This window comes from Dermacentor variabilis, chromosome 2, assembly GCF_050947875.1.
Source record: "Dermacentor variabilis isolate Ectoservices chromosome 2, ASM5094787v1, whole genome shotgun sequence".
NCBI lineage: Eukaryota > Metazoa > Arthropoda > Arachnida > Ixodida > Ixodidae > Dermacentor > Dermacentor variabilis.
The window spans coordinates 256,720,495-256,746,340 of NC_134569.1; the positions used below are offsets into that span (position 1 = coordinate 256,720,495).

General features: G+C 48.9%; 1 protein-coding gene across 14 annotated transcripts in view; it reads right to left on the reverse strand.

The window, feature by feature from the left end:
* faf (ubiquitin carboxyl-terminal hydrolase-like faf) overlaps positions 1-25,846 on the reverse strand; it is an 819,194-nt gene that overhangs the window by 401,909 nt on the left and 391,439 nt on the right. For all 14 annotated transcript variants that reach the window (XM_075682882.1, XM_075682878.1, XM_075682872.1 and 11 more), the window contains one exon: positions 20,152-20,263. In XM_075682882.1, coding sequence (XP_075538997.1) covers positions 20,152-20,263 — 112 coding nt within the window. The remainder of the gene's footprint in view (positions 1-20,151; positions 20,264-25,846) is intronic.

A 25,846-nucleotide genomic window follows, 5' to 3' on the forward strand; every position in this document is an offset into this window, starting at 1 on the left:
ATGTTAGACTAGTTAAAGACACCGGCCTGTAGTTCTCAACGTTATTTCGTGGCCCATTCTTATGAACAGGTGTAACACGTGCTAACTTCCAATCATGAGGTACTGCTTTCTAAACTAATCACTTCTGAAATAAACAGTAAAAGTACAAAGACAACATTGCCGAACAGTTCCTTATTATCTCTGCTGGAATATCATCTGGGCCACACGCTTTAGCTGGTTTGACATTTTTTAACGATTTTCGAATACCAGGCACACTAAAAGTGACCTCAGGCATCACTTCTGCCTCAGTTGAAAAAACCATGTTAACAACGCATGAACAACTTTGACTAAACAAGGACGAAAAATAATTGCTAAAGATGGCTGCCTTAGGCGCATCATCGTCAACGATTGTGTGAGGATATTTTAGAGGAGGAACAGATGTATTTTTTTTACCATTGAGACGAATTTACTTCCAAAACTGTTTCGAGTCCTCCACGAGCTTCTTACCAAGACTCGAGAAATAAGAAGTCTTAGCTACTTTAGTTAGACTTTGAAAATTAAGCTTCATTCTTTTAGCTCACATTTGTTTTCCAAATAATTTTTTTTACATTTCCTATACATTCGCCTTATACATCGCAGTAGAGTATGCAGCCAAGTGTTAAACAATGGTTTATCTCTCATGCGTTTAGTTGACAAAATTCGAATGAGAACGAAAGTTTCACACAGGTCAAATAGCTTTTCTTTAAGCACGTTCCATAACTGTTCAGTATTCAGTCCGGCTGCAAGTGTATCAAAAGTGGGAAAATAGGTTTCACATGCCGAATTAGTTGCGTCATAATTTGCTCTACTATTCATCTACACCTTTCTGGCAGCTTTTTTGGGAACAGCTATAGTCTCAACATTTACATCAGCCACAACTATATTGTGGTCGGTACACCGGGTGAAACATGGACATTCGATAGAATATTAGGCATATTACAAAGAAGTAGGTCAAGAACATGACCTGTAGCGTCATTTCGAGATGCCTCACGGACGTACTGTTTAAATGTTTACTCGTCCAGAATATTAAAAAAATGTCGCATATAGTTGGCCTCCGGCAGTATACCTTGGTTCACTGCTTGACCAATTAATATGTGGAAGGTTAAAGTCACCCCCTATCAAAATATGATCCACTTTAATTGTTTCCAGACACTCAGACAATTTGAATAACTGTTCGAGCGATGTGCTAGGAGGCTGTGATGTGTGGTGCACGACATGGTGCGGTGGTCGGGACGGACAGGAGCAGATGACAAGGTGAATTCCGTGCTGGGAGGAGGAAAACGACGACGCCGAAGAGCGCCCGGCACGTGAATGCGCAGCGCAAGAAAAGGAACTAAAGGAAGAAAAGCCAACCAATTAGGAAAGACCATGGGGCGTCAGGCAGCCAATCGGAAAATGACTAATCGGCCAGAGTGAAAGAAAAGGCGAGGCGCACTGGCAGAAGGGGGGAGACGCCGGGAGAGTTCCAGGAAGCGACGCCAGGAGAAGGTCGGCCACCGGACCGGGAATTGAAGACGGGCCGTCGGGTTCCGGACCTGAGCCACCAGGACTTCAACCGGCCGGGGCCTCCTGCCAACCCGTTCCTGCGCGTCACCAGTCTACCCGAGCGTGCCTCCAGCTGCTCGAGGCCAGCGTTCGAGCTTCTGTGCCCATGGGCAGGGCGAGAGCAGTCGGGCTACGGGCCCGAGTTCTACGCCCTGCTGCCCGAGGCCGGCGTTCAAGCTTCTGTGCCCGTGGGCAGGGCAAGAGCAGTCGGGCTACGGGCCCGAGTTCTACGCCCTGCTGCCCGGCCAGAACGCCGCCGCTGCCGTCTGCTCGTGCCGCCAAGCCGCCTGCCTCTATCTCCAAGCCAGAGCAAGGGCGCTCCGGTCGCCCGGTCAACCATCCCACACCCTGACCTTTGGTGAGACCGGCGCAACTCCTTTTGTCAGCTTGCCGCCGCGCCTCCGCGTCGAGACTGTTGTGCGTCCTTGCCGTCGTGGCAAGCCCGGACTCGCGCACTAGTCAACTTCATACTAGCCCCAAGTGTTTTTCTTACTGCCGTGATGTCTATTTGAGTGTTTCTTTTATGATTTCTATTTTATTCTATTTATTTTAGCCTCTTTTTAGTTCTATTAAAAGTTTGTGTGTTTTCGAAACCAACGGCTTTGTTCTCAATTAGGTTCTCGGAGGCGCCGCCTAAGAGAACCGTCAGAACCTTTGAGTACACGAACCTTGCATCAAAGAGGCCTATAATATGAACCAACTACGACACCTTTCCCATTCTGCAGCCGAATTCTACAAAAACACATTCAATATCAGTAGCAGAACAATCCAAAAATATACTAGGTATAACAGAACTTACAAGTATAAACACCCCTCTTCCTCTTGCACTTCGGTTGCGACGGAAGCATTGATACCCAGGAGGAAAAACTTCAAAATTTGCAATTGCAGAATTAAGCCACGACTCTGTGCCCAAAATAATTGAGGGTCGTATCGATCGAACCACCATAAAAAAATAGTCGATTTTGTTCTTTATGCTCTGACTGTTGATAACCATAATGGTTAGCGGCTGCGCAACTCTAGGCGCACAAAGTGGTCATTGTTGGACCACGCACCCTGTGGCGCTATCTCCTTGATACCGTTTGCGTCTAAGTGCAGCGTATCAAACTTTAAAGTAACCTACTTTCATTGCTGCTCATGCTCCCTTGCAAACTCCCACAATTTCTTTCTCGTGTCCTGAACAAAATGCGAAAAATCTTCCGATATGCTATAATCTGTTCCCTTTAACTTGTGTGCTCTTGACAGCACAGATTGACGAGCCTTAAGAGAAGAAAATATAACAATTATTGGATGTGGTATGCCTTCACGGTATGGCCCTATTCGATGTGCACGTTCAATGCTGACATCAGTAAGTTCAAGCTTTGAGGTACACAAAACTGCGTCCGTAAAACCATAAAATACCAAATTGTTGTGTTGTTCCCTATTTTCAAAGTCATCAATCTTTTTGTTAATTGTCGCCAGTGAGCTTCTTCGATTTTCCACTTCTGGCTACCCGCGGGCTGCCAGAGCCAGCCAGAGCGTCTGCGTTTTTGTCGGGTTGCTCCGCCCACCGCGCTACGCACTTCTGCCGGGCGTTCGTTTTGCTCGCGCTGGAAGGTTCTGGCTACCCGCGGGCCGCGATAACCTGCCAGGACGATTTTGGTCTGGCTGCTCTCTGGAAGTTCTCTGGCTAGCAGACGACTAAAACAGGCGATGGGCACTCGCCGCCATCTTTGCGGGGACTTCACAGATTGCAACGCGGGCGCTTGAGGACTTAAATTTACCTCACTCAGCCAAGTGTCTACGGTCATCTTCGGATTTCCTTACTTCTAGTGTTATCTTTTTAGGTGCTTACGCTCCGTTCCACATTGCGAAACAGTATGATACGAACGGTGGTGAACCGTTTGCAGCTTTCGTGTGTGTCCCCTGAAGGCTTCGCGGCGGTGGTCAGCAAGCTGCGCTTTTGTGCGTGCATGTTGTCTGCATCGTGTTCCATGCAAGTTGTAGACACATTGCGGTACAGTTTGGGTTCGTCTTTCTCTGGTGGCCTTCCTTTTCAAATATCTGGCGTATGTATTTATCTCCTTTTTCTGCAGTTAGCGAAGGCTTTGAAGCTAGCCCATGTTCACTCTGTCTCTCCATCATATGCTTAGGTGGCAGCTCGAAACCGATATGTGCTCGACTGCAGGCCGTTGATCTAACAATGCACTGATTGCACTCGGTACCTTAGACACACGTACATTGCCTTATTGGTCTCAGGATCGTGACCAATTGTGAAACATTTCGCTGGTCACAGGCGGCATGCATTTTCATGCGCCAGCTGCGTCCCCAGGTCAAAGTGAGAAGCACAATCAGCCACAACAAACTTTCTGAAATCGAAGCCCAAGTAGTCGGCACGAAATTTTATGCGTATGAGACGTACCCGATAACCTGTGACACAAAGATGTGGGGCTCCCGCACCGCAGAACGATGCGCGCAAAGGTTGGTACCATGAAAGACGATGAAGTACGTAAGCTGCACGCTCTTCTTCTGGTCCGCCATTAAAGAGAAACGTCTCTTTTGTAACACTCCATCTCCAACCTACGTTACATTTTTCTGGTGGAGGTGCGGGGTACATCCTACCACTCCCAGATCGAAAACCGTTTACAAGCCCAGTACGAAGTCCGGTCGAGCTGACTCCTGTGCACGTATGGACAAGCCGCTGACTTCAAGGACTGCCACCTGAGCACGAGCCGCTACCCAACCAAGTGAGAAGGATGAGTACGTCGGTTTTATCATCTCCTTCGACCGCGCCGACCGAGCTCATCCTCAACCAGCCGCGAACCCCCACGTCCTTCCATGGGTCCCGGACGCCTTCGAGGATGTAGAGGACTGGCTCAATCACTTTGAGCGTGTCGCAGAATACAACGGCTGGACTCCAGAGCGCAAGCTACGCAACGCCTGCTTTGCCCTCGAGGACTATGCGCGGACGTGGTTCGAGAACCGTGAGGCGGCCCTATCGACATGGGACGAATTCCGACGGCAGCTAATCGGCACATACGCCAGCCTCGATCGGAAGGAGCGAGCTGAATCTGCAATTCAGGCGAGAGTACAGCGGCCGAACGAAAGCGTCGCAATGTTTGTTGAAGATATGTGCCGACTTTTCCGACGCGCGGATCCCTCCATGCCGGAAGAAAAGAAGCTCAGGAACTTGATGCGCGGTGTCAAGCAAGAGTTATTCAGTGGCCTAATACGCAATCCACCAACGACCGTTGCTGAGTTTCTTGTGGAAGCCATATCAATGGAAAGGCACTGCAGCAGTGAACACGGCAGTACAACAGCGACATTTCGACCCTATCGCACGACCCTCTCGCTATGCCCTTGGACAATACCGACGCCTTGCGGGAGTTTATTAGGCTTGTTGTTCGAGAAGAGCTCCAAAAGCTTCAGGTGGCTCCAGCATCGGTACAGTGACTCGCTCTGGCTGAGGTCGTCCGGGAGGAAATCAGGCAGGCATTCCAAGTCCCGGAGCCCAGCGAGACACCACAGTACGAGGTACGGCAGCCACAGCCTCATATGCAGAAGCTGCGCGAAGTTCGTTGTCTCCGACTTTTCCTGATGCGCGCGACGTCCCGGACTATCATGGTGTGTGCGCTGTTTAACAAGCAACTGGCAACTTCAGGCCCCGCCGCACGCCATTTCATTGCCTAAACACGACCACTCGGCAAGAGCGACGTACGGCACACCGCAGACCGGAGGCGCTTGTGTTTTCATTGCGGTGAAGCCGATCATCTCTACAGGGCGTGTCCTTACCGCCGAGCTGGACTCCGTGGATTTTCACTGAATGCGCCGTGCCCACGCAATGGTGAACGCCCCCTGGAGATTGAAGCATACCTTGCGGACGCCAGGACCTCGTTTGCATGCGTTACACCTGCTTTTTCATGTCTTGTGATGACACAACGCCAACTCATCAATGTCGCCGGTGGGCGATGTGATCGCTGCGAGCAGGGATCCTCGAGATATCGCTTTCGAGTATACAATCAGTTATGCGCGATCTGGCGTCTTGTCATGCACCGCGTTGGTGGCCATCTGTTGCGCTGCGCAAGGTCGCGCGAAAGTGATTGTATCCCTGAATGCAACTATATATGTTCAAGCTGGTAACGCATAAATGGGCCGACTACGCCAAGCGCGTGCCGGCCTCGCTGGGCAGTGCCATGCTGGTAGCATGTTGACACGTGTACTTCTTTATCGGGCAACCATGTTTCGCCGCCTAACAAATGTAATCGCGCAGCATGGGACGCGCCTGCATGTATCCGAAGGTTCTGGAAAGGTATCGATGCTTCTATCCGCTGTCTGTTGTCGCCGAGACTTATGTTATCTGATTTTATCACCTGACGCGAATGGTGTAGAACTTTGTGCTTTGTGGAAGGAACGCGGGTCCGAACGATTAGTCTGGAACATTCGACGACTGCTCTATAAAAGCCGACGCGCTTGACCCGCAGATCAGATTTTCGACGATCGCCGACTGTGTTCGCCGCTATCGTTGCGCTTTAAGTGTAGCCTGTTTTGTGGGCACAGGTTCGCCCAATAAAAGCTAGTTTTGTCTTTCACAGTACTGCTACTGTGTTCTTTAACGTCACTACCACGTGACATCTGGTGGAGGTGCTAGTGCGTTCATGTACCGAACGCCCCCGCAAAGCCGCGATCCAAGCCCGAAGCCCGAGGACAAAACTAACCTCGCCCAAGACCAGCGTGCTAGCCGCAGACTGCAAGGACTGCCCCCAGAGCAAGGACTTCTACCTGAGTCGACAAAGAAGATTGTGGTCAAAGCAACCCCAATGGCTGCCCCAGCGTCCCCCGTTATCCTACATCAACCTCGGGACCCACCGACCTTCCATGGAGCAGCGACTGAAGACCCAGAATCCTGGCTGGAGACCTACGAACGAATCGCGACATTTAACAACTGGGACTCCGACGACAAGCTGCGGCATGTATACTTTGCCTTAGAAGATGCCGCCAGAACATGGTTTGAAAACCGGGAGTCGACCTTGACGACATGGGACCTCTTCCGTACCGGCTTCCTGCGCACCTTTACGAGCGTCGTGCGCAAGGAAAGGGCCGAAGCCATGCTGGACGCCCGAGTGCAGCTACCTAATGAGAACGTTGCCATCTTCACGGAAGAAATGAACCGTCTGTTCCGCCATGCCGACCCGGATATGCCCGAGGAGAAGAAAGTCCGCCTTCTCATGCATGGTGTGAAGGAAGAACTTTTCGGCGCAATGATACGAAGCCCACCGAAGACCGTAGAAGAGTTCCTTCGCGAGGCCACCAGCATCGAGAAGACACTCGAAATGCGGAACCGGCAATTCAACCGCCGTACAAGCTCTACCCACTACGCAGGAATTCAATCACTGGCCACGGACGATCTGCGTGAGACCATCAGGGCCATAGTGCGCGAAGAACTGCGCAAGGTCTTGCCTTCGTCGCAGCCTCAAGTGGCCTCGATCGCCGACATCGTGCAAGAAGAGGTGCACCGATCGCTTGGAGTTCCTCAGGTGCAACCAGAATCACCACAGCCCCAGCCGGAAGCGATGACCTACGCCGCCGTCGCACGCCGTCAAGGCCACCCTCCGCGACCGCGCCAGGGCCCGGTGACGCCGCGATTCCGTCGTCCGCCGCCGCCGCCGCCAGCACGCCCACCCGCCGACCAGCGCACCTACGCGAGGAAGACGGACATTTGGCGAGCCCCCGACCACCGCCCGCTCTGCTATCACTGCGGAGAAGCTGGCCATGTATACCGCCGATGCCCATACCGCGACTTGGGACTGAGAAGGTTCGCCGTGAATGCGCCGCGTCCACAGCTTGGCGAGCGCCCACGTGACATCGCCGATTACCTCGCCGCTACTCAGTGGAGCCCTCGACGGCCGTCCCGTTCGCCGTCACCAGGCCGCTACCTGTCGCCGCAGCGCCGACCATACACCGGCCCAGCCCGGGGCCGCTCTGCGAGCCCATATCCGGAAAACTAAAAGCAGCAACCGATGGAGGTGCGGTTGCTGTTCGTCGAACTGACGAAGATCCTCCGCCGCCGACGAAGACGACGAAGAAATCATCTCGACGACCTAATGACGACACGCCGCCGTTCCGACGAAGTCAGGAAGCCAAGACTACACCGACGAAAGACGGCTTGACGACGCGACGTTCCAGCTTCAGTTCAACACGACGCAGCCGTGATCCGACGCCGAGACCTAACTGTAACGCCAGACAAAGAACCACCGACCTCGACGTGCTTGTCGACGGCCACGCTGTTACCGCCTTAGTGGACACAGGGGCTGATTACTCCGTCATGAGTGGACACATCGCCGCCCAGTTGAAGAAGGTTAAGACTGCATGGGAAGGCCCTCAAATTCGCACCGCTGGAGGACACCTGATTACGCCGACTGGAATCTGCACGGCAAGGATAACCATTCATGACCGGACTTACCCTGCCACCTTCGTTATCCTCCAACAGTGTTCACGAGACGTCATTCTCGGTATGGACTTCCTGAACCAACACGGCGCAATCATCGACCTGAAGTCGAAGTCAATAACGCTGTCAGAAGATAAAGCAATACCGCCGGAGAGCCCTCGTAGTCACCACGCCTTGAGTGTGCTCGAAGATCAAGTGAGCCTCCCGCCTCGCTCCAGCATTGTTATTTCGGTCGGCACCGAAATACCCGCTGACGTAGAAGGTGTCATCGAAGGCGACCAACGTCTACTGCTAGACCGTGAAATTTGCGTCGCAAGGGGGATCGCTCGACTGCACAGAGGGAAAACTGAAGTGTTGCTGACAAACTTCAGCCAGGAGTTCAAGCACATCAACAAGGGCACGACGATCGCGTACATCGAGGAAATTCTGGAAACCAGTAATGCGTTTGTCCTCTCGGATTCCGCCGCATCTACCCCGACGACCATGGTTCCCGAACCAGACTACGACATTAATCCAAGTCTCCCAGTGATTAAGCAACAGCAGCTCAGAAGTCTGCTCCGACGATACAAAGGCTGCTTTTCGACGTCATCGAGGATTCGACAAACACCAGTCGCCAACCATCGCATAATCACCGAGGAGTACGCTCGACCACTCCGCCAAAGCCCTTACCGAGTTTCGCCGCGAGAACGCGAAGCTATAAGAGAACAAGTCGACGAAATGCTGCGCGACGACATCATCCAGCCGTCGAAAAGCCCGTGGGCATCCCCTGTTGTCCTGGTGAAGAAAAAGGACGGAATCCTACGTTTCTGCGTCGATTATCGTCGTCTGAACGAGATCACGAAGAAGGACGTATACCCCCTTCCACGGATAGACGACGCATTGGATCGGCTCTGCAACGCTAAGTACTTCTCCTCGATGGACCTCAAGTCTGGCTATTGGCAAATAGAAGTCGACGAAAGAGATCGCGAAAAGACCGCCTTCATCACCCCAGATGGCCTCTACGAGTTCAAGGTTATGCCATTTGGACTGTGCTCGGCGCCTGGAACGTTCCAGCGCGTGATGGACACGGTTTTAGCGGGATTGAAATGGCAGACCTGTCTCGTTTACTTGGATGACGTCGTTGTATTCGCCGGAAATTTTGACGATCACCTTAGGCGGCTTGCCACAGTACTAGAGGCCATCAAGTCATCAGGGCTCACTTTGAAGCCAGAAAAATGCCGCTTCGCTTACGATGAGCTTCTGTTCCTAGGCCACGTCATCAGTAAATCCGGAGTACGCCCCGACCCCCAGAAAACAGCTGCCATCGCAAAGTTCCCGCAGCCCACCGACAAGAAGGCAGTGCGTAGATTCCTTGGCATGTGTGCCTACTACAGGCGCTTTGTCAAGGACTTTTCACGCATCGCCGAGCCGTTGACACGTCTAACTAAATGTGATGTTGAGTTCAAGTGGGAAACGCCGCAGGCCGACGCATTTGAAGAACTCAAACGACGCATGCAGTCGCCGCCGGTACTTGCGCACTTCGACGAGTACGCCGATACAGAAATCCACACTGACGCCAGTAGCCTAGGCCTCGGTGCCCTTCTAGTCCAGAGGAAAAACGGAATCGAACAGGTGATATCTTACGCTAGCCGGTCGCTGTCAAAAGCGGAAGGCAACTATTCTACGACCGAAAAGGAATGCCTTGCCATCGTTTGGGCTACAGCTAAATTTCGCCCTTATCTTTATGGCAGGCCATTCAAAGTCGTCCGTGACCATCACGCATTGTGTTGGCTAGCGAGTATAAAGGATCCTTCAGGACGACTGGCGCGGTGGAGCCTCAGACTACAAGAATACAACATCACTGTAACCTACAAGTCCGGACGAAAACACTCCGATGCCGATTGCCTATCACGCGCCCCCATTGACCCGCCGCCGCAAGATGACGAAGATGACGACGCCTTCCTTGGGATGATAAGCGCGGAAGACTTCACTGAACAGCAACGGGCAGACCCGGAGCTAAAAGGCCTCGTGGAATATTTGGAAGGGCACACCGACATTGTCCCTAGGGCATTTAGGCGCGGATTATCTTCCTTCACGCTTCAAAACAATCTACTCGTGAAGAAGAACTTTTCACCAGGCCGCGCCAACTACCTTCTTGTTGTCCCGTCAGGACTTCGTCCAGAAGTATTGCACGCCCTACATGACGATCCGACCGCTGGACACCTCGGATTTTCCCGGACACTATCGAGGATACAAGAAAAGTATTATTGGCCGCGCCTGACCGCCGACGTCGCCCGTTATGTCAGAACATGCCGAGACTGTCAGCGACGCAAGACACCGCCGACAAGGCCAGCCGGATTACTACAGCCAATCGAGCCTCCTTGCCGACCATTCCAGCAGATCGGGATGGACTTGCTGGGACCCTTTCCAACGTCAACAACCGGAAATAAGTGGATCGTCGTGGCGACGGACTACCTCACCCGCTTCGCTGAAACTAAAGCACTGCCGAAAGGTAGCGCAGCCGAAGTGGCGAAATTCTTTGTTGAAAACATCCTGCTGCGACATGGCGCCCCAGAAGTCCTCATCACCGACAGAGGAACGGCTTTTACAGCGGAGCTCACCCAAGCCATACTGAAATACAGTCAAACAAGGCACAGGAGGACAACGGCCTACCATCCGCAGACGAATGGTCTTACGGAGCGGCTGAATAAGACCCTCGCCGACATGCTAGCGATGTACGTCGACGTCGAACACAAGACCTGGGATGCCGTCCTGCCGTACGTAACATTCGCTTACAACACGGCGGTGCAAGAAATAACACAGATCACGCCGTTCAAGCTGGTCTACGGCAGGAACCCGACGACGACGCTCGACGCCATGCTGCCGCACGTCACTGACGAGGAGAACGTTGACGTCGCTACCTATCTCCAGCGCGCCGAAGAAGCCCGACAGCTCGCCCGCCTTCGAATCAAGAGCCAGCAGAGGACCGACAGCCGACACTACAACCTCCGACGACGCTTCGTCGAGTACCAGCCCGGCGACAGTGTTTGGGTATGGACCCCGATACGCCGACGAGGACTCAGTGAGAAACTACTCCGACGCTATTTCGGACCCTACAAGGTCATCCGACGTATTGGTGCTCTGGACTATGAGGTCGTGCCAGACGGCATTTCGCATTCACAGTGGCGCCGCGCACGATCTGAAGTGGTCCACGTGGTGCGCCTTAAACCCTTTTACGGACGCTGACGAAATTCCTTATTTTTTTTTGTTGTTTTTTCTTCTACGGGTGTTTTTATTTCGTTTGTATGTAGCATCGGGTCGATGCTTTTTAAGAGGGGGGTATTGACACGTGTACTTCTTTATCGGGCAACCATGTTTCGCCGCTTAACAAATGTAATCGCGCAGCATGGGACGCGCCTGCATGTATCCGAAGGTTCTGGAAAGGTATCGATGCTTCTATCCGCTGTCTGTTGTCGCCGAGACTTATGTTATCCGATTTTATCACCTGACGCAAATGGTGTAGAACTTTGTGGAAGGAACGCGGGTCCGAACGATTAGTCTGGAACATTCGACGACTGCTCTATAAAAGCCAACGCGCTTGACCCGCAGATCAGATTTTCGACGATCGCCGTCTGTGTTCGCCGCTATCGTTGCGCTTTAAGTGTAGCCTGTTTTGTGGGCACAGGTTCGCCCAATAAAAGCTAGTTTTGTCTTTCACAGTACTGCTACTGTGTTCTTTAACGTCACTACCACGTGACAATATTTACATTCGGCTAGCTGTCCCGGCGTTCGACTTTGCAAACTTCGGGCAGGTTCGGGTTGTCTTGGGATCACAGCTGTGGGGAGCACCCGCCTCCATTTCCTCCCGCGTACCCGCATCGTCCCGTTCGCTCGTGGCCGACGGGTCGGGCCGGCATAGACAAGGGAGAGAGGCACTACTCGCCCTCCCTTTCTCCGTTGCTCTTGGGACACGCATACCCCTCTCCCCCTATGCGGCTCACGGAAAAGGGAAACGTATCCGGTGGGCGAGGAGGACTTCCCCTCGCGAAAAGGTAAAAAGGCATAAAAGCGTGCCACCGGGAGAGACGCTCTCTCTTGGGACGCCGACAGCTGGACCGCCTGGATGAAAGCACCTGCCGCATCCCGTGAGTGACCTTGTTTGTCTGACCCACCCAGACAACGAGGCAAGCCTATTTACTACTATTACTGAGAGGACGTCCCTCTGCGAGTGTTCGCTATTGCTAATAGCAATAAACGTTATTACCGTTGACACCGCTGGTTGCCTTATTCGTTCGAACCCGGCGTAGCCGCGATTCCCGCGCTACGGGTTGGGAGTACCACGAAGCGACTGCGTGGGGCTAGATCCGGAGCTCGCCTTCAGCCCTAGCCGCACGCAGAGTGGAACCCCCACACAGCCCACGTGACTTCCTATCAGAACCGGATCTAGCTGGCTGCCATCTGGCTCCCATAACTCCGAAAATCGAAGAGGCCCAGTGGCGCGTGATCTTGGCACTGCTGAACTTCAACAGCTGTTAAAGCAGTACTCTTGCCATCAATTTTCGCAGCTTTAAGTTCCAAAGAAAGAAAACGAGCTTTTAAATCTGTTACATCAAGAGTGAGCTTATTCTGTTTTTTCTTCCATGGACGTTTTACCATGATAGCATTTTGCCCTTTAAGCAACTGCGCAAGCAGTTGTTCAGTAGGCCCTGGATTCCTGGATTGGACCCTGGACCCTGGATTGGACCCTGAATTCCTGGATTACTGGACCCTGGATTGTTCAATAGGCCCTCACATCTAAGGCAGGGGCTGTGCTCAAGGACAAGGATTCTGCAAAACAACCTTGCCCTATTATTCAAATAAATACAGTAAAATGTGCAGCAATCTCGAATACACCACTGTTCTCAGTACTTTATCACAGTGTCAGGGTCAGAATCCAACGCTGCAGAAGTTGGCTCTTGGAGGACAAGCTGTTATCTTCCGAGTCCAAGCTTGGCTCGTATTTGGAGTCGTAAGAGTCGATACTCCCATCAACAGATGAAGGTCCTACGTGAGCAGCCAACTCAAAGCATTTACGTGGCCATGCTGAAAGAAAGGAGCACATTTGTTCATTCGAACTCGACCAGACAATAATGCAAGAGTAGCAGATGAAAGAGATGAGGGCAGAGCCATTCTGGACCAACAAAAGGAGAACCCTGGTAGCTGGAGAGGAGGTATACTATCAGTGAAGGGAATGGGAGACAGAAGAAAAAAAAAACGAAAAAATCTTCTATAAACACACAACAGATGGCAGAAACACAGTAGAGTGGTTGCCTTGCATGAAGAATCGCCATTGTAGCGGTGTGCAAAATGCAGAAGCCCATATGCAGACACGCAGGTTCCGTGAGGCACAACCACGCCCATGAAGGAGTCCGCAGCTGCTAACCAGCACCGACATTAAGCAAACCCAGACAGAGGAGAAAACATACTTGTAGAAATATACAGTTAGACCTCGATATAATGAATTTCAATATGACAAAATTCTCGACATAACGAAGTATATAATTTTTCACAACCTCTGGTCCGTAGACTAGGTACAGTCGAACCTTGATATATCGAACAGCGCTGTGATCGCTAAATAGTTCGATACAGCAGAATTAGATATATACGATAACATAAAAACACGTCAAAAGCTTTTGTAAATCAATCAATGAACCAAGGGCGCGATCGGGGACCGTTGTTCGAAGCGCACCTTCAGTTGCGCCGCGCACAATTGGGGTAGGCTGCGCCAACTTCGCCTGAAGGGAGCGCGCGGTCGATTGCGCAGCAGGATATTAGCCTAGGCCGCACCAACTTCATCAGAAGCGCAAAGTCGGCCCAGTCTAGATCTAGTTGAGCGGTGCAACTGAATGCATGCTCCAAACAAGGATCCTCGATCGTGCTCCAATAGTGGCGCAGTAAATACTTGAGATAGTTCGATGTAATCAGAATTCTATATGTAGAATCGCGTAAAAAACAAACCAATTGTGGCACAGTAGATAATCACTTGAAGCTCGTGCTTTGGTTGAAAGTGCTGCAGCAGCGTGGCCTGCTTCTTATTGGCAACTGCGTGCTTAAACACAGAGTCCTCAACATAGTCTGAATGATCGACAAGCGATAAGCTGGTGCTCTCTATTGCACTGCAGAAGGGCCAAAGCACCTACAGTCTCAGGTGAAGTCGGAAGCAGGGCAACATTAGCGCTTGCGGGATCAACTTCGGTAGCGTCTTCGTTTGGCCGCAACTTCTCCTGTGATATCCACGTCCGTCAATCGAAGCATTTTGAAACACTGTCAATAACCAAGTGCTGTCTGCAAATTAAGGCATCCATGAGTGAGCCTAGTGAGCGTGCGCTGTCGCCCGTCTTTGCGGTTGCAAACAGCCAGTTTCCGCGAGGCGCGGCAGGCACAGAGCGCGGCACCAAGGAGGAGTCAGTGCAGCAAGTGCAATGTGTCGTTGACGTTGTCAAACTTGGGTCGAATTAGCCACGGCCGCCGCGCGTGTACGCCTCTATGTTCAAATGGTGCGTTCAGCGCGATCGATGTGGTAAGCAGCAATTGGGAACACCCATCGTGCCACCGCTATCTTCGATGGTGTTGCGGGAAAGCTCACCGCCTGTTGACAGAGCGCACATGGTCTGGGGTGGCAGAGTTCGATAGATCCATTTTACGTCCGAACCCAAACAATATAAAAAATTAAAAATGCATGTGATTTTATAGGTGATATAGAAAGTGTTTGATGTACGCAATAATTCAAAATATCCATGTTTGATATCATCATCAGCAGCAGCCTGGTTACGCCCACTGCAGGGCAAAGGCCTCTCCCATACTTCTCCAACTACCCCGGTCATGTGCTAATTGTGGCCATATTGTCCCTGCAAACTTCTTAATCTCATCCGCCCACCTAACTTTCTGCCGCCCTCTGCTACGCTTTCCTTCCCTTGGAATCCATTCCGTAACTCTTAATGACCATCGGTTATCTTCCCTCCTCATTACGTGACCTGCCCATGCCCATTTCCTCTTGATTTCAACTAAGATATCATTAACTCACAGTTTGTTCCCTCACCCAATCTGCTCTTTTCTTATCCCTTAACGTTACACCCATCATTCTTCTTTCCATAGCTCGTTGCATCGTCCTCAATTTAAGTAGAACCCTTTTCGTAAGCCTCCAGGTTTCTGCCCCGTACGTGAGTACTGGTAAGACACAGCTGTTATACACTTTTCTCTTGAGGGATAATGGCAACCTGCTGTTCATGATCTGAGAATGCCTGCCAAACGCACCCCAGCCCATTCTTATTCTGATTATTTCACTCTCATGATCCGGATCAGCAGTCACTACCTGTCCTAATTAGATGTATTCCCTTACCACTTCCAGTGCCTTGCTACCTATCGTAAACTGCTGTTCCCTTCCGAGGCTGTTAAACATTACTTTAGTTTTCTGCAGATTGATTTTTAGTCCCACCCTTCTGCTTTGCCTCCCCAGGTCAGTGAGCATGCATTGCAGTTGGTCCCCTGAGTCCCCTGTTTGATCTACCGAGGTTTGACTGTATATAGAAGCTCAATATAACGAAGTGTTGTATGCGGTTTCAATATAACGAAATTTCACAGCTGCCACAGAAAAATGTCCAGACAATAAATGGAAACTTCAGCAGACACACATGGCCAAATGACTAAATTACTATAAAGTGGCTGCTTGCAAACACACCTCTCAAATCGCGCGCCGCATGACAAGAGTCACCACCGAAGTGGAGCTTGCATGTTGTTCCGTATAAGGTACAAGTGCGATAAGATCCTATAGCACTCCACACACTGTGTGCTTTAGGTGCGAGTGAAAGTGCGAGTGACACCTTCTCACGCGAGCAGAGCGAAAGAGGGGGAGGGGAGTGAGCTCGTGGGTAAGCGATCAAGTACGCGCGAGGGGGCGGAACGGGTGGCAAGTTGGCGCGTGTCTTGGCCGGGGCTGAGCATCGCTGTAAGTGCAGCTGAGTGCATGCATAGCCGCGCGCACCCTGTTTTAGGGGTAATCTGCCATGTATACAAAGAGTGGGCATGCCAAGACGGTGTCGCACCATGTAAGCTGTCTTCCCGCGCGTTTGGTATTGTTGGTGGCTTAATCTCGGAGGCAGACAAAGCATTTACTCTCCGCTGCCGGCACTTTTCCCGATAGTGTCATCCCAGTGCAGGCGACATTATAAGCAAAAGCGATAGAGTGCATGCGAAACCGTGGCTGGCTTCCCTTAATTCGTGCCACCGATGTGAAGATATTGTCGATGTACGTGGTATGAAACCGTGTCATTCGTTGTCAACTCCCAAATATACAAAAAAAAAATTTTTCTCATTTAAATTTGCTTTTTCCGATTGCCCGATAATTCGGAAAATTCTGCGGCATCTTTCCCTGCAAGAAAAACAGATCGGCAATCGCATTCATTTGCATTAACGGTCAAATTTCTATACAGTAGCCGACAGATATTCCGGACCTGAAGGGGACCGAAAAATAGTCTGAATAAAGTAACAGTCTGAAAACTCCGCGAGTTTCAAAACCAAACTTTATTTTAGCTAAACTAGACTGAACAAGTCGCAGATGGTCTCTTGTTTTAAATTCCTGCTTTTTGTAACGTCTGCTTGCATATATGCAAGGATCATGTTCTCATCATACACACTAGACAACAATATTAGAGCGTTGACAACGTCTTGCATTGATGGTTGCGGGCGGCCAGAGGTGTAGTCGTCCAAGTCCGAGTCGCTTTGCGGCGGTGCGGTCACCTGGCACACGATGTCGTCGTACATAAGCTCCGCGCACAATTCTATGTTGTTGTCAATCGCGGCAAACTCATGAAAAGTAACAGCAGCGGGATGGACCATCCCAATGCTATGCATGCTGGCAATCAGCTGCTCGCTGGTGTCGATGTCTTCAGCGGTGCCGTTTGCCTGTTCAGTCACGGGCTCTTCAGAGTTTCAAAATCCAGCGTGCCTAAAACAATTTGCAATCGTCGAAGGCTGAACAGCCTTCCAGGCATCCGCTAGTAAGCCGATTACTGGGAACAGGTTACAGAGTATGTCTTCCCCTTGTCAAAGCACATGAGTGTGTGGCCAAATAAACGGGCCCGGTAGTGCAGCCTGAAGTTTTTATTGACCCCTTGGTCCATCGGCTGGAGCACACTCGTTGTATTCAGCGGCAAGAATTCAAGACAAATAGCTTGCAGGTTGTTTACGGCGCTGTGCACCCTGCAGTTGTCTGCGACCATTACCACTTGCCTCTTCTGGCACTCAAACATCCGGCCCAGACGGTGGACATCATCTTCCTACAAGCATTTTGTAATCCAGGCCTTTGTATTGCTGCTGCACCACACAGGCAGGTTCTACGCATCCTTAAAGCAACACTGTTTGTTCACCTTTCCTATCACTAGAAGGGGCAGCTTCTCAGTGCCAACTGCATTTGCACCAACCATGACAGTTACCTTCTCCTTATTATGCTTCCCACCAGCGCAGGCCACATTAGTAAAGGAAAGTAAACAGTCCGGCAGCATTTTGAAGAATAGGCATGTCTCGCCCCAATTAAAAATGTCTACAGGAGCATAATCTTGTGGCACAGCCTTCACTTACTCTTCCAGTAATCCGTGACAGTAGATTGATCCACGGCACTGCTCTTCCTGCAAACTTTCTTCCGTGGCTTTTCTTAAACCCACGGATTCACGAATCAGTGAACTTGAAGTCCTGAATGCCCATTTTTAAAGCGAGCATCTCGGCTTTCTGCTTGAGCATGTTGCCTGAAACGGCGAGGTTCTTCACTAGGACTCCTTTCAACCACAGCTGCAGGGCCTCTTCAAGCTTCGGATGTTGTCCTTTCCGGTCATTTTTTGTAGTTTTGCAGTGCAACAGGTTGACTGCAGACAAGATCTCTTCTTTGTTTTTCACGTAATCAGACAAGGTCTGTTTGGAGATATTAAACTCCTTCGCAACATCGACTTGGGTCCATCCTTGCTCGATAAGCATAATGATGGCGGCCTTTTTGTCCAGTGTCATGGTCGAATATTTTTCCCGCTTCTGCAACACATTCGGTGGAGACGCGTGAAGGGCAGGGGCCATGGCGTCGAAAACATGTCAGCGCTGCGCTGAATGAATGGCCGCAACACAATGAAATAGCAATTATTTATTTACTGAACATTATTATATGTTGTACGGCAGTAGTGATGGCAGGCGATGATTTCAATTGCACCGTACTGGATAAAAGCTGGCGGACCACTGTTGGATAAAAGTGTGCGCGACACCACCAATGACACCGAGGCAAAACTGATGATAATGGTGGTTATCGTGAGCATCACCTGGCTTTCATAAGTGGTGCCTAAATTGGCTGCGCATCACTGGTTTCCGGCTTTCAAAATCGCTTCCACCGCAGGCTACAAGCAAAAAGCACGGCCTTACAACAGGCCCTACCATTGCTGCACGGATTTGGATGCCTCCTATACTTGCTAATCAAATTACTATACTGATCCGAGCCAATTCACATCCAATCCGAAGCTAGTCAGGCGGCTCAAGATTCAATATGGCATCCTTCCCGACTCACACCGCTGGTCTGTCGCGGCAAATTTTGTTCAGAAAATTGAACTTCTGGGTTTATGTTGTCCGAAAAATCAGTTGTGAAAATACGTTAGCTCTATGGGAACCCTGATTGTGCATTTATGAAGTTCGGAATATCCATCAAGTTCAAATTTTCGGAGTCCAAAAAATCGGTCGGCTACTGTACAACGAAATTTCTATATAACGAAGCAAATTGCTGATTATCACCAACTTCGTTATGTTGAGGTTTAACTGTACGACAGATGGCGGAGCCACTTCGTGGATTGGCAACACTGTGTTACTGTGCACATCCATGTGAATAGAGTAGAGGATGTACGGGCATGTCAGTGACATGGCGGGACAGAAATGTGGAAATGCACCAATACATCAAAGACACTAAAAGGGGTAATTAAAGCAACTGAGTATCACTACTCCTGACTACACATGCAAGCTGTGTTATTTGCGGCTCAATAAGGAATATAAAAAATGTGACGCTGTTGGTTCCAGGAGAAAGCATGTTCACAATTTCAATGGTGTAATGACTACTTACACTCAAATACGAAACTGGAAATCTTGTTACTTGTTGTTCCAAATAATAATGATTACTAATGGAAAAGCTAACAAGCATAGGCACATTAGTTGTTTGTAAATAAAGTCTAAGGAGGCTAAAATTTTGAAGTTGCAAAATTTGGCATCTTTGCTGCCATTTAAAAAACAAACATTGCCAATATTTATTAAACTTTCCCCAAATGCTTATCCACTACTGGTTATTGTGGAACTGCGAGAACATTTTGCATCATCTTGCTTCAAGTCATAACCTTACGTCTGAACTTGTACACCGTCACTGCTACAATTTCGAAAATATTGCAAACATTTTAGCAATATTTTTCAGTGAATTATGTTTGCTCATGGTATGAGCGATGTCCAAATAATGGTGGCCACGATGTGTTTCCTGCTTCTGCAATCACTTCCGGTGCTAGCTGTACACAGAAAGCACAGCCTCTGAGATTGCTTTTTGTTACCTTAAGGGAATCGTCGCTAGAGTTGCAATTTCGACGCTTCCTATAAACTGGAAATGTAAAAAAACATGTTTCGCATAGCATTTGCATTTGCTACTGTAAGTTGGTCAACAACGTGTACCATATGTGACAACTGATGAGTAAGAGCATGCATGTGCAAGAAAGACCTAAACTTGCTATTGCAAGATCTTTCAGTTATGCGACAAGGGTCTGAAGCTTTTCTTTTTATTACTGCACTTTCCCAAAAACAAGGTGCCTATTTGTCTTGGGTAGTAAGGAAGCCCAACCGATGGCACCCCTCTCCAACGCAGCCCACGCCTTTTAGAGGCAGGTAAAAAAGCAGTTGATCCTGCTCCAATTTTCAGTCGAACGCCTAAACACTGAGCACGCACATCTCACAACTTCCGCAGTGCATAACACTGGAGTCCACTACAGCGAGCAATGCTGCTATATGGGTAATACTCCATGAAACCTGAGGGGCCATGCAATGAGTAGGAGAAGAGAAAAATCGTTAAGAATGGACTGGAAACCAAGTACAATGGGTTCCAGTCTGATCAGCCAAACTGCCGCCACCAGTGGGGCAGCTGCAGCAGCACTGACCGCTTTGTCCTTGATGGGCAGTTGGCCAATGAGTTTCTTGTCGTCGGCTGGGTCCAATAACTCAGTGTTGAGGAACAGGTCCAGCTTCATACTTGCATTGTTCACCTTCACCCTGCGAGGAGGTCGGGTATATTTCACTCCTGCATGTTGTTACAAAAATTATATCTTTCGAGTTTCTTAAGCTCACTTCAAAATTAAAGCAGTGAGTTCTCACTAGGTTTTTTTTATTCATCAATTACCCACAGCACTCAAAGGCGTCACATCAGGGAGGTTACAACATGGAATAAAATACACCTTCGTTCACACAATGCAAATGCTTTTCCGTCAGCCTATTCCACTGTTTAATGGTTCAAACAAAAGAAGAGTTGGCATACATTTGTCTGGGCAACTACAGGATCTTGCAACTATGATCAGTGCACTTTGAAATTTAATGAGGCTTCCATATGTAAATGTCCCTATTAATTCCAGTTTTGTTATAGGCAATGGAATATAAAAATTCTAATCTCAGTTTATTGCGGCGGGCTGAAAGAGATTCCCATCCTAGCGCAGCCTTCATTGCAGTGCAGCTTTCCCTGCTTCTGTACCACCCCAAAAAGATGTACCTGGCAGTATGGTGTTCTATTTGTTCTAGAGCGGCAATCAAGGTTATCGCAACAGAGCCATATATATTATAAGATATGCCATACACAAGTAGTATATGCCATACATTTTAAATTCACATGCGAACATCGCAGGTTTCTTTGAAACCTTCACAGTTCTTATAATTTCGCAACTTAAGATGGCTACTGTGGAGGCACTCTTATTTACACTTCACTGTTCTCTATAAGACAAACAATCCTACTGATGACAGCTTTAGTTTCAGATTTCCCAATGCATTAAAATTTTCACATTTTTGTAATAAAGTCAAAAGAAGTTTCAGCTCACAACAGCAACCACCATTAAATCTAATTTGAGAAAACTGCCCAAATTTAGGTCCATCGTGTTCATGGGGATGCTATGGTTTTCCTGCACTGGGACTTCCTGGAAAATGCACAGAAAAGTGAATTAGAAGGTGCATAAGTGACCCATTTATGCTGAATCGACATTCCTTGAAACTAGGGGTGTGCGAATATTAAAAACTTTGGAATACCATAAAATATTATTTTTAATATTCATATACAATTCAAAAAGTAGGTATTGAAACACTTTCGAATATTCAAAACAAATCGAATATATTCCTGACTGTGCGGATGCAAACACGGTTCACAGCGTTTGCTTCTATCTAAGAATATGTGTCTGATTTATTGTTGATGGCGAAATTTCACATGTAAATTGCGCTCAGCTATCGATTGACGAAGTTTTGTGGAAAAAGCCAGCAGCACGGGGCACAGGTTTGCAGAAAGCGAGGGTGTGCTTAAAACGCAAAGACTGCACAAAAGAATCCAGCAGCAATAAGAATGCTCTTTCTGGAAGTGTAGGGCTAATGTTCGGATCCTATATGCCAATGCCCATGCATGTGGCTTCATTATGCAAATATGCCAGCTCCACGCTGCATGCCCATAACGTACCTCTGTGCAGCGTATCGCAAACCTGTTAGATTTCAGCATAGAGCGATAGCCAATACGCTACAGCAATATGCATCCTGCAAAACCTAGGACTTGTAGTAGAGATGTCGCAGGGGATGAGCATTACCACGGTGCCTGCCCATATCGCAGTGTGCTAAAGGGCACTATTCTAAATGAGTGTGGATGCATTAGGCATGTTTACCAGGAGTTATAAACAAAACATTCTTTTGATGCAACCAAAGGTGCTCTTCCTTCTTCCGGCAGTATAATGTAGTATACCTCGCATTACATTGGTGGTTGCGCTATATTGTCACGTAGTAGTGACAGTGAAAAACACAGCTAAACTGTCAATAGCTCAACTATCTTTCTTATTGGGCGAACCTGTGCCCAAAAAAGCAAGTTACACTCAAAGCACAATGACAGCGTTGAACACAGTTGGCGATTGTTGAAAATCTGATCTGCCAGTGAAGCGCGACAGCTTTTATACATGAGTCATCTAAGTTTTCAGAGTAATTGCTGGTGCACATGGGTCTTCCAGAAAGTACTACATAATTTGCGTCACACATACAATCCGATTACACAAGCTTCGGTGACAACAGAGAATGAACAACACCATCGATAACGTTCCGGCAAGTTCCAATCATGCAGGCATCTCGTGGGCTAAGTGATAACTTTAAGCCGTTAGTAAGTGAAATGCAGTCCCTGAGAAAAGGATAAATATGTACACGTGCCAATGCTCACCTCTTAAAAAGCATCGTCCCAATGCTACAAACATGAAGGCAAGAAATGAAAGCATATGCACTGAAGAGAAATAACAAACAAACAAAGAAAAAAGTTCCAGAGTGGGTTAACGTTGGTAGGAGGGCTAAGGCGGACAACATGGACTATTCCAGACCGTGGGCGCCGCTGTGATTGCGAAATGCTGTCTGGCACGACATATTAGTCCAGTACACCAATACGTCGGATGATCTTGTAGGGTCCGAAATAGCAGTGCAAAAGCTTCTCGCTATGTTCTCGTCAGTGTATTGGGGTCCAAACCCAAATGCAGTCACCAGGCTGGAACACGACATAGTGTCGTTTAGGATTGTAGTGTCAGCTGTCCGTCCTCTGCTAGTTCTTGATCCGCAGGCAGGCGAGCTGTCAGGCTTGTTCGGCATGCTGTAGATAGGCGGCGACGTCGAGATTCTGTTCGTCGGTGTCGTGCAGAAACATGGCATCGAGAGTTGTCGCTGGGTTCCTGCCGTAAAACAACTTGAACAGCGTGACCTGTGTTGTCTACTGCACTGCCATGTTATAAGCAAAGGTTACGTATGGCAGGATGGCATCCCACGCCTTGTGCTCGACATCGATGTACACTGCCACCATGTTTACGAGGGTCTTGTTCAGATGCTCCGCTCCGTAAGACCATTCATTGGCTGGTGGTAGGCAGCTGTCCCCCTGTGGCTTGTCTGGCTGTATTGCAAAACGGCTTGGGTAAGCTCTGCAATAAAAGCCATTCCTCTGTCAGTAATGAGCACTTCTGGTGCACCATGTCACATGACGATGCTTTCGAAGAAGAACTTCACCACTTCTGCTGCACTACCTTTGAGCAGAGCTTTCATTTCGGCGTAGCAGGTAGGGTAGTCGGTGGCCATGATAATCTGCTTGTTTCCAGATGTTGACATCAGAAAGGGTCCCAAAAAATCCATTCCGATTTGCTGAAACGGTCGGCAATGATGCTCGATCGGCTGTAATAATCCCGCTGGCCTTGACGAGGTTGTCTCGCATTGCTGGCAGTCATGGCATGTCTTGATGTAGCGGCTGGCATAGGTGGTCAGGTGCAGCCAATAGAACTTCTCTTGTATTTTGCGCAGAAACAGTTCGTGTGTATGCGTGTGTAGTTTCTTCTTTTCTATTTTTTATCCTTTTTTCTCTCACCTATTGCATCCTCTTGCCCCTCCCCCAGTACGGGGTAGCCAACCGGTGATAACCTCCGGTTAACCTCCCTGTCTTTCCTTTGCCTCTCTCTTTCTCTCTTGAGAGTGTATAGGAAAACCCAAGGTGCCCAGCTCTCCGATCGTAATGCACGACATACAGGACTACAGGCCAAGGTGCTGTTGGCACAACAATATGGTAGTTTGCGCCAACTGGGGAGCAGTTCTTTTTTACAAGGACGTTGTTGCACAAGCAAAACAAAGACAGTCCACGCTGAAATACTTTAGGGACAACATCGGTCTTGCCTTCTAGGTACTCCAAAAAGCTTCGTAACTCTGGTTCTACTCATTGCTGTTCAGAGAAGTTGTCTCCAGTTATTGTTTCTAGGAAAGTGTCGATGTCCAGTTCACCTTGCAGTGATGGGCCAATAGAGGTGTGCGGCAGGAAGTCGGTGTCAGAATCCTTCCTCCTGGACTGCCGAATTCCAGGATTCTGAGACTCCATTACACTGGGCAACCTGAAGCATCCTTTAAGTTTGCCAGCCAACACAAGGGGTGGTGGTCGCTTAGCCTTTTGAAGTGCCTGCTTTATATGTACGGTCGAAATTTCGCTGTAGCCCAAATGATTGCAAGGCACTCTTCTTCTGTCAAAGAATAATTCGCTTCCACTTTTGACCGTGACTGGCTAGTGCAAGCTATTACGCTCTCAACTCGGTCCTTCCTTTCAACTAGCACGGCACCGAGGTCTAGGCTACTTGCATCGGTGTGCATTTCCATCTCGGCGTCTTCGTCGCAGTGTGAAAGCACCAGTGGTGACTGCAGCCATCAGTTGAGCCATCATTTCCCATTTAAGGTCGACGTCGGCTTTCGTGAAACGAGTTAAAGGTTCCGCAATTTTTTAAAAGTCTTGTATGTACAAAGCAGCTGTAATAGGCACACAGGCCACGAAATCTGCACACTGCCTTCTTGTTGATGGGCCACAGGAAATTAGCGATGGCAGCTACCTTCTGTGGGCCGGGACTGACTCCAGAGTTACTGATAGCGTGGTCTAGGAAGAGTTCCTCATAAGTTAAATGGCATTTTTCCGGCTTCAGGGCGAGTTCAAATGACTTAACCGCCTCAGAAGAATCATATCTATTTGCTGCCGGGAGTTAAATGCTTTTGCAAAACTATGTAGTTAAATTAAATGAAATTATGGGATTTTATATGCTGTTGTTGCAGCTGCTGCTCACAAGTGTGTCTCTTGTTGTTGGTCTGTTTTCTGCGATGCCCACCAACGCTGAACTCGCTAAAAAAATTGAGCATCTGGAATCACTGCTTAACGATAAGCTTGATGCACTTGTCGACAGTCTGGCTGCCAAGATTGGGAAGAGGCTTGAAGACCAGGGAATTGGCAACCTTGTTTCTCTAGCTGAAAGCGTGCGCTTTATGAGCGAACAGTGTGACATATTCAAAGCGACATTCAGTGAACTGGTAACTACTAACAAAGCGTTAACTTCTCAGAATCAAGCATTAACCAAGAGAATCGCAGACTTGGAACAGTACAGCAGAACGAATAACATCGAAATTAAAGGCATTCCATCATCACAAGGCAAGAAATGCTCTGCGATCTTAAAGATGGTTGCCGATGCAATTGATTGCTGAATTTCTTCTGGAGGCATTGACATAGTTCATCGTGTGGCCAGCGAGATGTCGGACAAGAACATCATTGTTCGTTTTTGTTCACGTGACAAGAAGAATGAATTTCTTCGCAACGGTTGCAAAGCTCGTCTGCGATGCTCCCAGATTGGCTTTTCTGGTAGTACAGATAGTCCCGTTTACATTAACGAACACCTCACAGTCGACAACAAACGTTTATTCAGCAAGGCCCTAACACTGAAAAAAGAGAACAGTTGGCAGTTTTTATGGACTGAAAATTGCCAGATTACAGCCTATAAATCAACTGATAGGAGGGTCTTCTGAATAAACTTGGAGGCTGATTTTCGAATCTTTGCGCAGGCGTAGCTTATTGACATTTTCTGTCCTGCGGGCTCATTGCCACATACGTCCCCGAATACTTTTCATCATGTCTTTGCTATCGCCAGCCGAAGTCAAACCATTGCTTACATCTTCTAATATTTCCATTTTTCATATCAATGCACGAAGTTTGCGCAAGAACCATGATACCATTTCTGCATTTACTGACTCACTTAATCATTCATTTTTATTTATTTGCGTTTCGGAAACATGGCTTGACAA